General features: G+C 39.0%; 1 protein-coding gene and 1 long non-coding RNA gene across 2 annotated transcripts in view; one reads left to right on the top strand and one right to left on the bottom strand.

The window, feature by feature from the left end:
* Window positions 1-4,209, top strand: part of LOC107562647 (uncharacterized) — a 21,517-nt gene extending 17,308 nt beyond the window's left edge. Inside the window, exon 3 of the long non-coding RNA XR_001606009.1 lies at window positions 4,163-4,209. This is a non-coding gene — a long non-coding RNA (uncharacterized lncRNA). The remainder of the gene's footprint in view (window positions 1-4,162) is intronic.
* LOC107562645 (phosphatidylethanolamine-binding protein 4-like) overlaps window positions 4,167-15,675 on the bottom strand; it is an 18,801-nt gene continuing 7,292 nt past the window's right edge. The window contains exon 4 of the mRNA XM_016247320.1: window positions 4,167-4,322. Within this exon, the coding sequence (XP_016102806.1) occupies window positions 4,231-4,322 (92 nt within the window). The 3' untranslated portion in view covers window positions 4,167-4,230. The remainder of the gene's footprint in view (window positions 4,323-15,675) is intronic.

Genomic DNA, 15,675 nt, shown 5'->3' with positions numbered 1-15,675 from the left:
ATATACAGCTGCTATTATGTTAATAATAATAATAATAATAATAAAACTTGTAATGGGTTTTTGGTTTCAGTACAGGCCACATTGAATGAATGAATGAATTATTTAGCTTTATGTAAACTTTGAATTTTTTATTTATTTTATTAATTTTTTAATATTTTTTTTTATGAACACTACATACAGTAACACATATATGTATTTGTGTGTATGGAAAGTGTTGTGCTATATATATATATATATATATATATATATATGTGATATATGTCTGAGATGAATTGAAACTAGTTTTTTGCGGAATCATCCGCCTTTGTTTTGCATGTCTATAATTATTACATAAGTCTGCTCAGAAATAGTGCACTATGAAAATGCTTGTAAACTAAAAATTACTCAGGTGAGACAAAACCTGCTTGTCTGAGAAACACTGAGAGGTGAAGTTACAAAAAGTGTATTTTTCTTTTGTAAACGTGTGCATACGTAAAACCACAATAATAATAAAAAAGGCTCGTCGTGAACCCGTGCCCCCTTCTGTCTGTCCTGAAGTAACACGTGGAGAGTATTTTGGTCGTAGTTCCACTGCGGCTTCCGGTTGAGTTGTGGCCTCCCCCTTACTTCCTCTATTGCCCCTGACGTACATCCCGCCTGCCTTTCCACACACTTTCTAAAGTGTGACAGCGCTGAAGCTACTTTCACACCTCTGTTTCTGTCCATCTTTTCTTGTTCATCTGTCTAGATCTTTCACATGCAGACTGGCATGAAGTCATCACGTTCAACCTCCACTGCACGTCTAACCTCAGAGCGGCCAGAGAGCGCAAACTGCATTACTGTTGGTTTGTGTGGTATTGCGCTGTCTGGAAGAGTCCGGGCCTACTCTCACTGCCAAGAAAACAGGAATGCATCACTACGGCGGTTTGTAAGTGAGGGTGGATTATTGAAAGGCACAATATGTACGATTTTTTTAATTAAAATATCCAAAAGCCACTAGAACAGTGTTATATATTTTGCTGACTTGTGTACTTACATTATCCCAAATGTTTCGAAGAATGTTTCAATCCAGAGAAATAAGCTATTTTAACCAGTGACACGGCCCGTGCCCATAGTGTCATTGTGTCGCCTGCCAATGACGTCATAACCCCTCGATTTCCGGTTTTGTTTTGTAGAAAACATGGAAACACCAAAGACGCTTTAATATGTTGTGCGTTTTAATAGACAGGTGACGACCGTAGCATTATAACAGAACTTTCAAATGTATCTAGTATGATAAAACAGCGCTGCTTTACCCCACATACGCACGACCGGAAGGAGTGGAAGCGGTCGACTGTGGCATAATAAAAGCTCTGCTGCTTTCGAGCCGTGTGTCACGCTCGTTCAGCGCCTCGTTTCACTTCGACAGCTTTCAGCCTCACCCGGCTTCATACTACTATGTTAATAAATCATTAGCTCATCCATGAACATGATTTCTGCCCGAGTCCCGTCGGATTGCATCAGCTGTGGGGATGAAGACTACAACTCCCATGATTCCACACTCAGTCACAGCGTCATCAAACTACGCCTTTGTCTATTTGTTTATTTTGAATACGCGCCCTCCAGTGGCAAAAATGACATATTATGCCTTTAAGAAAGCCAGAGAAGTAGACTGTCCATTTCAGGGAGAATCGGACAGGCCATGGGATAGTATGCCGATAACCAGCCGTAGTGGTATGTGTGAGTGTGTGCACACGTGATTTGATTGTATCTTGTCTTTGTGATCTGGAAGTATTGAGTTCTGTCTAAAAATCTTTTGAGCTGCCTAGACAGCATTTTAAGTAATCATAGTTGTATCGTCGACATAAAGGCTGTTCTGAAAGTTTGAAGGCTGGACATTGCTTCCTCATTTTACCCAAAGCGTGCATTACATGTCCTTTGAGGAAAAGCCAATTCCAGAATACACCACACAAAAACTCCATCCAAGAATTCAACACTCAAACATGTTGGTAACATCATTGTAATCTAAAGTTGATTATTTGAACCAATATTGGTTTGTACCACATATTTTTATGCTTATTAATGTATCACTTCGTTAGCTTAGCAACATGCTACCATCAAACTGCTGGAATTAAATGTGAGAGTGCTTTACTTGAGGAGCACATTGTCTGACATTGTCTGTTGAGATAGTGAATTGGTGGGTTTTTGTTAAATGTGAGCCAAAATCATCACAATTAAAAGAACCAAAGACTTAAACTACTTCAGTCTGTGTGCATTGAATTTATTTAATACACGAGTTTCACAATTTGAGTTGAATTACTGAAATAAATGAACTTTTCCACGACATTCTAATTTATTGAGATGCACCTGTATGTTCTGCGTCTGCGTGAAAGGAAATAACTCTCCAGACCAGCAGGTGGCAGTAGCCTATATTCATCATTTAAAAAACGACAACCAAAACTAGGACTTGCTTACCATTCTGAATATCATTCATATCAACAACATCCTTCATTCCAAACAGCCATGTTTTTCTCAGCCAATCAGAGTGATCTGTTTACCAGAATGCACAACACTGATTCAACATGCTCAATCAGCCAAAAAGCTGTAGATGGGGTCAGATTAGTGGTGAAGGTGTAGAGCAAAAACTGTGTTAACAGATGTTTAACGACGGCTCAACGTTGACCGAGTGTGTCACGGCCTTCAGCTTGTCACTGGGGCTGTACCCCTTAAAGGGACAACTTGGTACCTCATCTTCACCTAAAATGTGCTTATAAGTAACGAAGAATAGCAATATGTACCCTTAAGCCAAAAGTATACTTTAGTTTTGACACGAACACTAAGCATAGGCATATAGTGCACAGCCTTTCAAAGTGTACTCCATTTGATAGCATGCACAAACATAGATGCTCGACACATGCACACTAGTCTGCGCTATTTCTTTCCAGAAGTTATGAGTGATAAAAATCAAATAACTAACTAACAAACTTATTAGAAAATCAGCGTGATAAGAACTACTTAAAATGTTGGAAAGCATCTCTGGGAAAAATTTATTTGAAGTGTAATTAGATTTTTTTTTTGTTTGGCTCACGTCCCGTTCGTTTACATGGAGAGGGTGGGTTTTATGACCTATACTGCAGCCAGCCACCAGGGGGGCGATTGAAATGTTTTGGCTTCACTTTTCAGGTTGTGTGCGGCACACTTAGTTGGGACAGTGTTGCCACATTGTGGACAAAGTAACTAGTGCCAAACAAAACCTCAAGATGCATGTGTGAGCAGTGCCGATCCTAGACTTCTGGGGGCCCTATGCAAAACTGTGGTGGGAGTGGGGGCAGTGGAGTGGGGTATGAGTGGTTATGAACGTATTCTGCATTCTGATATTTACGCAGAACATACTGATTTTTACCTAGAAAGGGCGACAGCGCACCGCATTAAAAAAAATTATCATTCATGTTTTCATAACCACTGGCCAAATTAAAAAAACTAAACTAAAATTAAATCATATTTGAGAGCAAGGGGGCCCCCTGGTGTTTCGGGGGCCCTCCGCAGCTTGCATATTTTGCGTATAGGGAGGATCGGCTCTGTGTGTGAGTGTACTTTGTTTGAGCTGAGTGTAAACTGTACATGCAGTTAGAAAAATCTTACTGCATTTGTACTATGCTGATGTCGAAATTTACGTTACACATACTGTACGCAGAAAAAAAACTATAAGAACCTTAGACATAACTTAAAAATAGATTCTTAGACATAAATAAGGTACAGAGTTGTTCCTTTAAGTCACTGCACCTAGTGAAAAGCTGTTGCACCCCTAAATGTACATTTTCTTGGACATTTTCTGCTATGTGGAGTGCTCCATATGGGTCATTTAGGAGCTTCCATGGCGGCTCTCTATGTTGGCAGCTGACAGCAAGGCACTCTAGGTTTTGGAACAGAGCTAGAGTGTGGGAGAAACTCCTAAAATACACTTTGTGGGATAGTAGTTTTTTTTCTCATTAATAACATTTTATAAACATGCTGCTCACATTCAGAAAAAGGAGTCTTGAAATGATATGAATATAATATTTATTGAGATTTTTGTGAACGTATGAGATATGTGATATTACATCAAACACATTAATACAAGTTATAATTCAGACATGAGGAAACAATTAATCTTTTATTAGTTTAACATTCACCTAAATACTGATGTGCAATACATTCATTCTAGATATTGGGACAAAAACAAGCCATAGAGTGTGTGAAAGCCAGAGGTCAAAGTTGAGATGGAGGTGTCCTCTAGTCCTTGTGGTTTTGGGTGAGGAACTGGAGTGAAGCCACTGGTCTAGCCAGACCAAACTTTTCAACAAATGCCTGCGGATCCCAGTTACCTAGAAAACCAACAACAAAGTCTGTCTTTACTCTCGTCCATGACCGTATGTTTCTGACCAACCGTAACAAACTGGATACATGAAAATAACAACAACCTTTCTATATGACACAGTCCAACATCCTATTTCAATAAGAAAATCAACACAAGAAATAGTTTGCTCATCAAACTATTTCATGAGTTCTTTCAAACATATGTGCCACATGGTAAAAATGTATCCTAAAATGTGTAATTTGATAATTAATTTCAATGAATGAATTAATAAATCTATTATATTTATATATTTTATCTATTGTTATTATTTGTTTCTTTATTGCTATATAAATCAATAAAATTTTTATTATTATTTTTTACTTGTTTATTTATTGATGCACATAAATCAATGTTATTTTTGTTTTTATTGCTACTCTTATTTATTTCTTTATTGTTGTAAATAAACAAATAAACATATTTTTGTTATTACTGCTATTACTTTTTGTTTCTTTATTGCTAAACATAAATTAATGATTAAACAAATAATAAATGTGATTAAACAAACAAAATACAGGTGCATCTCAATAAATTAGAATGTCATGGAAAAGTTCATTTATTTCAATAATTCAACTCAAATTGTGAAACTCGTGTATTAAATAAATTCAATGCACACAGACTGAAGTAGTTTAAGTCTTTGGAAGCCTCCCGGGTTGGGTCCCTGTGCTCCACTTCGCTGGCCCACTGCGGGTACGTCGGTGGTCTCCCTGGTCCCGCTAGTTCGTTGGCAATGAATGTTTGTGGCTTACCCTCCTTGTGAAGGTTGTCAATGATTGTCTTCTGGACAACTGTCAGATCAGCAGTATTCCCCATGATTGTGTAACCTAGTGAACCAAATTGAGAGACCATTTTGAAGGCTCAGGAAACCTTTGCAGGTGTTTTGAGTTGATTAGCATGTCACCGTATTCCAATTTGTTGAGATAGTGAATTGGTGGGTTTTTGTTAAATGTGAGCCAAAAATCACCACAATTAAAATAACCAAAGACTTAAACTACTTCAGTCTGTGTGCATTGAATTTATTTAATACACGAGTTTCACAATTTGAGTTGAATTACTGAAATAAAATGAACTTTTCCACAACATTCTAATTTATTGAGATGCACCTGTATATAGTGTCAGGTGTTTACTATTAAGGATTTATTTATTGCTGTAAATGAAATACATAAACATCATTATCATCATATTTTGTTATTATTGGTACTTATTTTATTGTAATAAACAGCAGTTTATTGCTGTACATATCAATAAACAACAGTTAGTCCACTGGAGTCAAGTTGTGATGAACCCAAGTGCAGTTTATTTAAAATAATCCAAACAAACGAAGACTTGAAACAGACTTGACATGAACAGACTTGACATAACAGAAACACAACTCAACCAACAGCAGGTTACACAGTTTAAAGCTAGACAAAGAACAAAAGGCAACATGAGGGCTAATTTTATCAAACAATGAGGGTCACATGACAACCAACCAATGAGAAACAAGACACATGACTAAGACAACCAATGAGAACATGACACACAGACAAGGGAATCACATGACAGAACATGACTGTGGCCAAACTACAAAATAAAAGACATTAAAACAATGAACAAGAAACAAAACAGACATTACATATCCCCCCGCTAAGGGCGGCACCTGACGCCCTAGTGAAACACCCACTCTAAAACAAACAAAACCCACAGAGTCCAGGGGATGGAGGGCCAGGCCCGTGAAGGGGAACAGGCCCTGGATCATGGTAGAACTAGGCTGTGGAGCTGTGGCAGGCAGCAAAGGTGGGTCTGGACCATGGGGCATTGGAGCACCTGGACCGTGGAGCAGAAACAGACAAAGAAGAAGTGGAGGACTCTGAAATGGCGGCCATGATGGGACGAGGCTCTGGAATGGTGGCCATGTCGTGACAAGACTCTGGACGATCAGCTGAGATGTGACAAGACTCTAGAAGGGCGGCCATTTTGCGAAGAGACTCTTGTGTGGCGGCCATCTTGCGACAAAGCTCTTGAATGGCGGCCATGTTGTGAAGAATCTCTTGAGTGGCCGGTATGACGCGAGCAGGCCCTGGAGTAGCAGATATGACGTGAGAAGGCTGTGGCTTGGCAGACATGATGTGGGCAGGCTTTGGCTTGGCAGGCATGACGTGAACAACTCCTGACATGACGGTCGGGACGTGGAAAAGTTCTGATGTGGCGGGTACTGTAGGATAGCTGTGTTCCTCCTCAGCAACCCCCACAGTAAATGGTGAACCAGCCAGCAACAAAGCAAAGTCAATGTATTTTTCAGAAAATCCATTAAGGGGTATTACGTGGCATTAAACGAGATACATTTTTATCCAAACCATAATGGAAAATGTCTTTCAGGAAGCTATCCTTAAAGTCTACCTTATGATAAACTCCACAAAAGACCTCCACGTAATCCTCTATGGCCTGGTTTAGCTTTCTGTAACATTTAGTCCACTGGAGTCAAGTTGTGATGATGAACCTAAATGTGGTTTATTTAAAATAATCCAAACAAACGAAGACTTGACTTGAAACAGACTTGGCATAACAGAAATACAACTCACCAACAGCAGGTTACACAATTTAAAGCTAGACAAAGAACAAAGGCAACATGAGGGCTATTTATATCAAACAATGAGGGTCACATGACAAGAAGCAACCAGTGAGAAACAAGACACATGAACCAATCAGAACATTACACACAGTCAAGGGAATCACATGACAGAACATGACTGTGCCCAAACTACAAAATAAAAGACATGAAAACAATGAACAAGAAACAAAACCCAAAACAAACATTACAGATTTAAAGAAAATATTTTCTAAGTGTCAGTTAATTTTAATTTTCAATTTCAATGTATTTATAGAGCACAATTAAAAACAACTACTATGGACCAATGTGCTGTACAAAATAAATTGACAAAATAAAGACAAAGTCACAAAAAAAAAAAATAATTATAATACAAATAAATAAAACAGAGTGAATCAATTTTAAATCATGAATTATAAGAAAAGTGATTTGGCACTATAATAACTTTTATACTGATATTGGCCTTTGTCACAAAACTCAAGCACCTGTCAGCTGCATCATGTGTAACAACATGCGTCCCTTTCACTATTATCTGTAATTTTCACGAGTTGTCCTGTGACTGAGCTTCTCCGGCTAAACATTTTAATGTAGTTGTTACAAATGGTAAATGAACGTGTTTAATAGAGAATCTTGTAATGCCGCACATGTCTCAGGGCCTTGGTGGGCTGTGAATCACTGCGAGCATCTCATCTCTAAATAAAACACACAGCCTGTCACAGTGCTGGAGGTGGCAACATGAGAGAGAGCGTTTTGGCAGGACAACTAGATAAATACCAGACGTAACTCCGGCTGCTATGACAATATCACTTCTCCAATTCCGGCAATAACCACATTCCTAAAAGCAAATGTGAAATCACATTTGGAATAAAGCGCCAACAAGCTGCGTCCAAGACTGAAAATGTAAAGTTCTGAATTTGGAGGCTCTTTAATTGTTCTTTTGTGTATATCAAGCAAACTACAACTGGTGATATCTTTGTAAAACTATTATTTTGAGATATTGCTAAAAACAAACAAACAAACAAATAAATAAATAAATATACAGTACTTTGACCCTCCAACCAATCAAAAGTATATTGCAGAACAAAAGCAAAGCAGCAACAATGCCCATTTAAAATTGCAATTTCTTCTGCTAGCATCGTGCACAGACGAGCACGCGGCCGAGGCGGAAATGCTGCAGTGGTGTGGAGGGAAACCCCGTCCGTGCACACAGCACAGCACACCACATCCTGGAAAGATCAAATGTGAGTGTGTGTGTGTGTGTATATGCTTGTTTGTATGTTTGAATGCAAGTGGGTGTGAGAGTATGCAAGTGTGATTTTAAAGGAAAATATCATAGTTGCTTTCCACTGCTTGTTGTGGCTACATTATAGCCCACCAGGCACTGTCAATGAACAACTATATGCATTTAACATTACATTTATGCAGATGCTTTTAGCAAAAACGACATCAAGGTATATACACTTTAGCAAGTTGTTCCTTAGAAATTAAACTTGTGACCCCAAAGGTTGGCTGCTATGAACTTGTGAAAAAGAAGTGTGCTTAAAGGGATGGATCACCCAAAAATCTGTCATCATTTACTCACCCTCAAGTTTTTCCAAACCTGTATGAGTTTCTTTCTTCTGCTGAACATAAAAGACGATTGCAAATAATACTCGTAACCAAGCAGTTGCTGGTAGCCATTGATTTCCATAGTATGGAAAAAAAAGTACTATGAAAGTTAGTGAGGAGCAGAAATGGTTACCATCATTCTTCAAAATATTTGTGTGTTTGTGTGTGTGTTATTATTAACTTGTTATTATTTCTGTAACAAGTACTGTTTTTTTAAATTATGTTATCTTTTTTTTTACAAGTCATTCCTCATAACCCTCATAACTTCCTTTCCTCTGCAGAACACAAAAGAAGATATTCTAAAAAAAACAAAAAAAAAAAAGATTTTGGACACCACTGACTTTCATTTTGTGGACGAAAACAGTTGAAACATCAGCATCTTTAATGTTCTACTCAAGAAAGAAAATCATACAGGTTTGGAATCCCTTTAAGATTAAAGATAGAGAGGTGTGTGTGTGCATGTGACTCGTTGCGTGCGAGGATGTCTGGTTTCTCTCTAATTGAGTGTTAGAAATGGAGTAAAGTGACCCGGCATTATGAGGTCACGTGACCTTTAGGCCTCTGCACCTGAGAACATAAGGAGATAATGTTCCGCCTCTGCAGATCACAACCCCTGTTTGACCCCACTACAGCCAGGGCATCACAGTGGTCAAAGATATACAAAGTTCTGTCTTGAAACTCTAGATGGTGCAGACCGATAGGTTATAACCCAATCTGATAATCATGTCCTTATTCACACGGTGCAGCTGACTGGTTTCTTTTCACGTCAGCAGCCAATGAGCTTGCTGCTCAACATTCAAATACTTGGCTAGTGCTTACTTTAGCAGTTGCAGCACGCTTCAGAAACCCTCCACCTTCCCCAGCTCCACCTGTATAGATCTTCTACGGGGTTATTTCATGTATGTTATATGTGCAGCAGCAGTATTTTCTACATGCTCACAGCAGCATGTCTGTGGATGTATTGGCAGTAGCAAGTCTCAGTAACGTAGCAGATTTATTCTGCCAAGACCAAACACATTAACGCAGCTGATTTACAACAGTCCTCATGCTATGCACATTTTTTTAAATTATTATTATTTTTAATAACAACATTAAAAAGTTTAAAAATTACATATTTGTTCATGATCAAAAGATCAAGTCAAAGAAAAGGTTTAATTTTCTTAGCCTAGAGTAGCCTAGCATTCACATAGCTAACATTTTTGCACTTCTTTTAGACATGCAATTCTTCAGACCAAACGATCAGCATCGGCACTCCTGAACAGAACATAGGTATCTCTAAACACATTTTAAACATTACACGAAAATGGCAAAAACCAATGCAGTGGTCAAAGATATACAAAGTTCTGTCTTGAAACTCTAGATGGTGCAGACCGATAGGTTATAACCCAATCTGATAATCATGTCCTTATTCACACGGTGCAGCTGACTGGTTTCTTTTCACGTCAGCAGCCAATGAGCTTGCTGCTCAACATTCAAATACTTGGCTAGTGCTTACTTTAGCAGTTGCAGCACGCTTCAGAAACCCTCCACCTTCCCCAGCTCCACCTGTATAGATCTTCTACGGGGTTATTTCATGTATGTTATATGTGCAGCAGCAGTATTTTCTACATGCTCACAGCAGCATGTCTGTGGATGTATTGGCAGTAGCAAGTCTCAGTAACGTAGCAGATTTATTCTGCCAAGACCAAACACATTAACGCAGCTGATTTACCATAACATTGATGTCTTTAGGACAAAAATATGCAGGATGAGTTCATACTATGCCTAAGTATGAGCAATAGTAAGGCAGTGATAGCAAACAGCGCTAATACAGACAGATCTAGATCAGGAGTACGAGTCTCCACCAACCGGACTGAATCACAACCAGTGAGTCACAACTAAACTATGTCTGGATTACGACAACGTGACATCAGTTCGATCCAGCGAGTAGGCAAGTGTTTGGTTGAACTGTTTATGTGCTGCTATAAAAATCGAGACATCCTTCAATGTACAGCTCACAGTTTATTCAGGACTCAAAAGCCCCGATGTAAGCTGTGGTTAACTGGGGAAATAGCCCGTCAGTTTTGTCCTCTGGCCTCTGCTGGTGTTGGTAACAGGTTGTTGACAGCTATCGCTCGATGTCATCATGGAGTCAAGGGGGCGGAGAGTGTTGGCTAACACGCTGATTTACAAACGCTCTAAAAATAGCGCGCCTCTTTGTGTGTTTGGGTTAATTTCGTCTCTTTCCATTCCTTAATCTGTCGACTCATGGAAAACAGAGATAGGAAGTGGGGAGTGATGCAGCACTTTCTTCCTCCGCTCGACTCCACCCTTTCTTGTCTGTCTTTTGATTTGCGCAATACAGGAAATGCAGTCTGTAAGCTCGGTAAGATATCTTTGTTACAGAAGAGAGCAGTGTTTCGTGAGGCACACATACGGTATGCACTGGTGACAATGCGGCTGGACAGCGTTAAAGGAATAGTTCACCCAAAAATGAAAATTTGCTAAAAATGTACTCACCCTCAGGCCATTCAAGATTCAAAAAGTTTGTTTCCTCATTGTAACAGATTTGGAGAAATTTCAGCATTGGATCCTCTGCAGTGAATGGGTGCCGTCAGAATGAGAGTCCAAACAGCTGATAAAAACATCACAATAAGTAATCCACACCACTCCAGTCCATCAGTTAACGTCTTGTGAAGCAAAAAGGTGAATGTTTGTAAGAAACAAATCCATCATTGAGGTTCTACCTTGAAACCAATGCGTTTGGCCAAAATAGAAGTCTATAATCCATAATAATGTCCACCCCCTGTTGTCTCTCACATCAAAATCTACCAAAAAAAATTGTAATGACTGTTTTGGACTGTTTTCAATTGTAAATGGTGCTTGATCTGTGCATATTTCTCTTCTGATTCAGACAAGACGACTTTTTCACTGGAGGAAGTGTAATTCACCCTTCGCTGGGAGTAACCCATTTTGTCCGACAAACAAACCAAACTGGCGAGTTCGTAGATTAATGTCAGTATACTTGAACTTAAAAAATGGTGTGTACTGATGTCTTTCTGCAGTTGAAACAATACACCTTCTGATGTTCATTCATGTTTATTTCTTGCTATAATTAGGAAAGAGGAAGAGATGATCAGTTCATGTGCTGCTTGAACTGAGACGCTACAGCAATCTGTCACGACACATTACAGAGCCACAAAACAATATTTATTGTTTGAATTCTTTTTAAAAATGACAAAATTTGGAAGCTTAGACTTTGTTTAATTTTTACTGTGTGAGAACATGATGTGTGGTGTGAGAGCGCCATGGCTTTTCAGATATAGCAACAGTAACTAATGCCGAGTTCACACTGCACGATTTTCAAACTCGTCGGATCGCCGTTGTTTTCACACTGCGTGACTATCTGGGATAACATTCAGTTGCTGCTGTGTTCACATTGCACGATGGATCCACGACAGGGGGTTTCACACTGCATGACTTCACAATAGGAAGAATCGCCGACAGCTCTGTCTGGTCCGCAAACTACGTTTCACAACAAAACACACGCGAGAAGTGATAAGGAAATAACGTGAGAACCCGCGTGTGTCAGACCACATTCTCCAGTGAGACTGTAATTATTTAAAAACAAAATATATAACCCACAAATTGTCTGTGAGCTGATTTCCGGCTACAAGGAGAAAAAGAAAAACTGATTATGCAGGAGGGAGATGCAGGGAACAGGGATTGGGTGTTCTGCAAAGAGAGTTGGAGGTAAATAATTTAGCGGTAACTGTTATGCTGATGTTGTGGCTGGTCAAGCAAATGTTTGTGCTTGTTTCTGTATGATATAATTGTTCATATATCTATTAAAATACTGATATTCTGATCTATAACTCCACCCCGAACTTCCCTCTGCCCTGTATCTTGGTCTCTCATTGGCTGTAGGTCATCGCCGATGTGTTTTTCAGTCAGAACTCATTTCACACAGCGTGATTGTGAATCGCCGACAGCTCCAGATATTTAGCATGCCAAATATTTCGCGGGCGTCTGCGATGTGTCGGTGATTCTCTCAGATCGCGTCTTTGATAATTCACACTGTGTGATTGTCACTCGCGTGAACGAGCACCGATTTGCCTCCGATGTCGGGCATTTGTCTGCGATTTCGCAAAACCTGTAGGCGAGTGAAAAATCGGGCTAATATCCTGCAGTGTGAACTCGGCATAAGGGGGGTGGGTCTTTGCGAAAGGTCAATTATGGATCTTGGATTTGTATTTTAATAAGTTAAAAATGTCTTAATGGTAGATTTGTTTCTTACAAACACGCAGCTTTTCACTTTACAAAACATTAACTGATGGACTGGAGTGGTGTGGATTACTTGTGGATTATTGTGATGTTTTTATCAGCTATTTGGACTCTCATTCTGATGGCACCCATTCACTGCAGAGGATCCATTAGTGAGCAAGTGATGGAATGCAACATTTCTCCAAATCTGATGAAGAAATAAACTCATCTACATCTTAGAAGGCCTGATGGTGAGTACATTTTCAGCATGTTTTCATTTGTCCTTTAACATAATATTAATTCTATTGAATATAACAAACAAAAATACTAATAATACTACTAACAATAATTTAGGGATTTTAGTTATTTTTTATTGGCAAACAATAGAGAGAAAATTCTAGAGAGGGCTACTGGGATCAAAACATGTTGCACGTCAAATTGGAGCCTGAATTTCCCACATAAGCACCACAGTGGTCTATAGTATGTGAGCTAACCACTAGTAACCATTAAATATATTTTTGAATTCATAGGAACTGTTTTTGAATGACTGTCAAAGGGAAAAGATTCTTCATGGTGTAGTTACAGCATCTACCAGCAGGGGCTAATGCTATTTCTAATAGCTTGCTTTACGTTCACCAAAAGAATAAGAACCACTTTGATGTTGGGTGGACTTTTTAGCAGTAAGTGGCTGTATAGTGTGTAATATAATGTCAGTTATAGAGTTCTAGTCCTTTGGAAGGTTGGCCTTCCTAGTTCTGAAGTCCTGAGTTACTGTGTATATCCCAATACACCCCCCCATAAAGAAATAAAAAATAAATATTTTTTAATAACATTCCATACTGTTTTTACTGTATCTTTGATTAAATTCATCCTTGGTGAGCATAAGGGACTTCTTTCAAAATGTGTGTGTGCGTGTGTGTGTTTTGTCAAAGGGGCTGAAATAAAGATTCTGATATTGTGGTATTTCTGGTGTGGGCATTACCCTGTCTGAAGCCTGCAATACTGACATGCTTGCAGGAGGTGTCTATCTGTGTGCGTTTGTGTGAAAATATTCAGGAGTTCTTGCTAATGTATACAGAGCTAATGCTAATGTATACAGAGATTTGTCAAAAATGAATAACGGTAGCGATCCACTCCAGCACTGCCGACTCTCATCGTCACTTCTCATCAATCTCAATACAAGAAGGGCTGTCAAATGAGAGAGGCTATGTTCTGCACTTTTGTAATATTTTATAGCCCAATTATAATATTACACTGAAAAAAAAGGAAAAAATAAAAAAAAATTGGTGTATACAGTTTTCACTCAGAAATTGCTAGTAAATTTCACAATTAGTTATAAAGAAACGGCAAGTAACACTGAATTAAGCGTGAAATTAGTAGAAAGACTGAAATAGTATTTTCTTGTAAACGTACTCCAGTAATCTTTGTATTATTTAACTTGAAAAAATAACTTTTTACAGTGTAGTCAAGGCTTTTTGAACCTAAAACATTTGTTATTTAATTTTACATTACCAATTCCCATCATTTAATACATTTAAATATATTTGTGACTTTAGACAAATGTTTTTTGAATGGCTGTCAAAGAGAAAAGATGCTTTATGGTGTAGTTACAGCACCTACCAGCAGGGGCTAATGCTCTTTTCCAACAGCTTGCTTTATTTTCACTGAATGAATAAGAAATAAACGGAGAAGGGTCTGGCTGCAGCCTCGCACTTGCACTCTCAGACGTGCATTCTCAGACTTGCATTCTCAGACACTTGTGCCTCCGCTAGCGACTTTGCACATTGCGTTCATATTCTGCTGTTCTGTAGCCACGGATTTGTGGGTCTTGTCTTTTTCTTGCAGGACCCTGTATGTTATAGTACTAAATTTGTTTTAATCGTTTAATCACCACCACAGCGTCTTGTCTCCATTGCCAACAGGCACGATTTGTGTCCATTGCAAGTGAGGTCGCAGGTAGCGGAGAGTGCAAGTGGCGATTGCAAGTGACTTCGTAATTTAGTTTCTTTTTTCTTGTCTTCACCACCTGGCTACTGTTGTAAAATGTTGAGAGATTCAAACAAAAAGTAATCAATAAATAGAACAAAATAAAAAAAAATAAAAGACTGCAAGTGACGTCGCTAGCGGAAGTGCAAGTGTCTGAGAGTGCAAGCCTGAGAATGCATGTCTGAGAGTGCAAGTGCGAGGCTGCAGCCAGACCCTCTTGAATAAACGGGAAACCCGCATGCACAGGTCGTGTGTGGCATCGCAGGTGTTGTTGGATTGTATGGTGAAGCTGCGTCGAACCCTGGTCAAAGAGGTTTTGATTAATGACTGAATCAGTTAGTGGGAGGAAGACTCATATGAGTCCATTACTACACTGCAGCGCTGCTAATGGCTTCAATTACAGCCCAGTAACCAGTGCTGAGCTCACACATTTCTGCTGAAGTGGACTATGAGCGCATGGCGCTAGATATTCAGGAAAATGGTAATCAATTAGCCAAACGTCCAGTTACAGTTACATACCTCATCTCTGGTGGATTTCTACAGAATTGCACTTTTACAACTAGATGTACACATCAAAACTCAATGGTCATAACATTCATGTGCACTCATGGTCAATGGCGAAAACTATTCCTCAGCTTCCTTAATGAGGCCTGTTTCTCCATCGATTGCCATTCAACAATAATCATGCATTCTGATGAAGTAAAACAGATGTAATGGTAACATAAGAATTGTATTTCACTTTATGAGCCAAGTAAAATTATACAATACAATATTTAACCTATATGTTGGGTTCTGGTCATTTTGACCCAGAGAGGATTTTCTTTTTCCTAAAAATGCTAGTTAGTGTTATCGCCTTGGACTATTTGATAATTAGATCCCCCCCCCCCCCCCCCCCCCCCCC

This window comes from Sinocyclocheilus grahami, unplaced genomic scaffold (genome assembly GCF_001515645.1).
Source record: "Sinocyclocheilus grahami isolate Dianchi unplaced genomic scaffold, SAMN03320097.WGS_v1.1 scaffold831.1, whole genome shotgun sequence".
In the NCBI taxonomy this organism is placed as follows: Eukaryota; Metazoa; Chordata; class Actinopteri; order Cypriniformes; family Cyprinidae; genus Sinocyclocheilus; species Sinocyclocheilus grahami.
The sequence above is the reverse complement of the archived record's forward strand: the minus strand, read 5'-3'. Positions and strand labels throughout refer to the sequence as shown.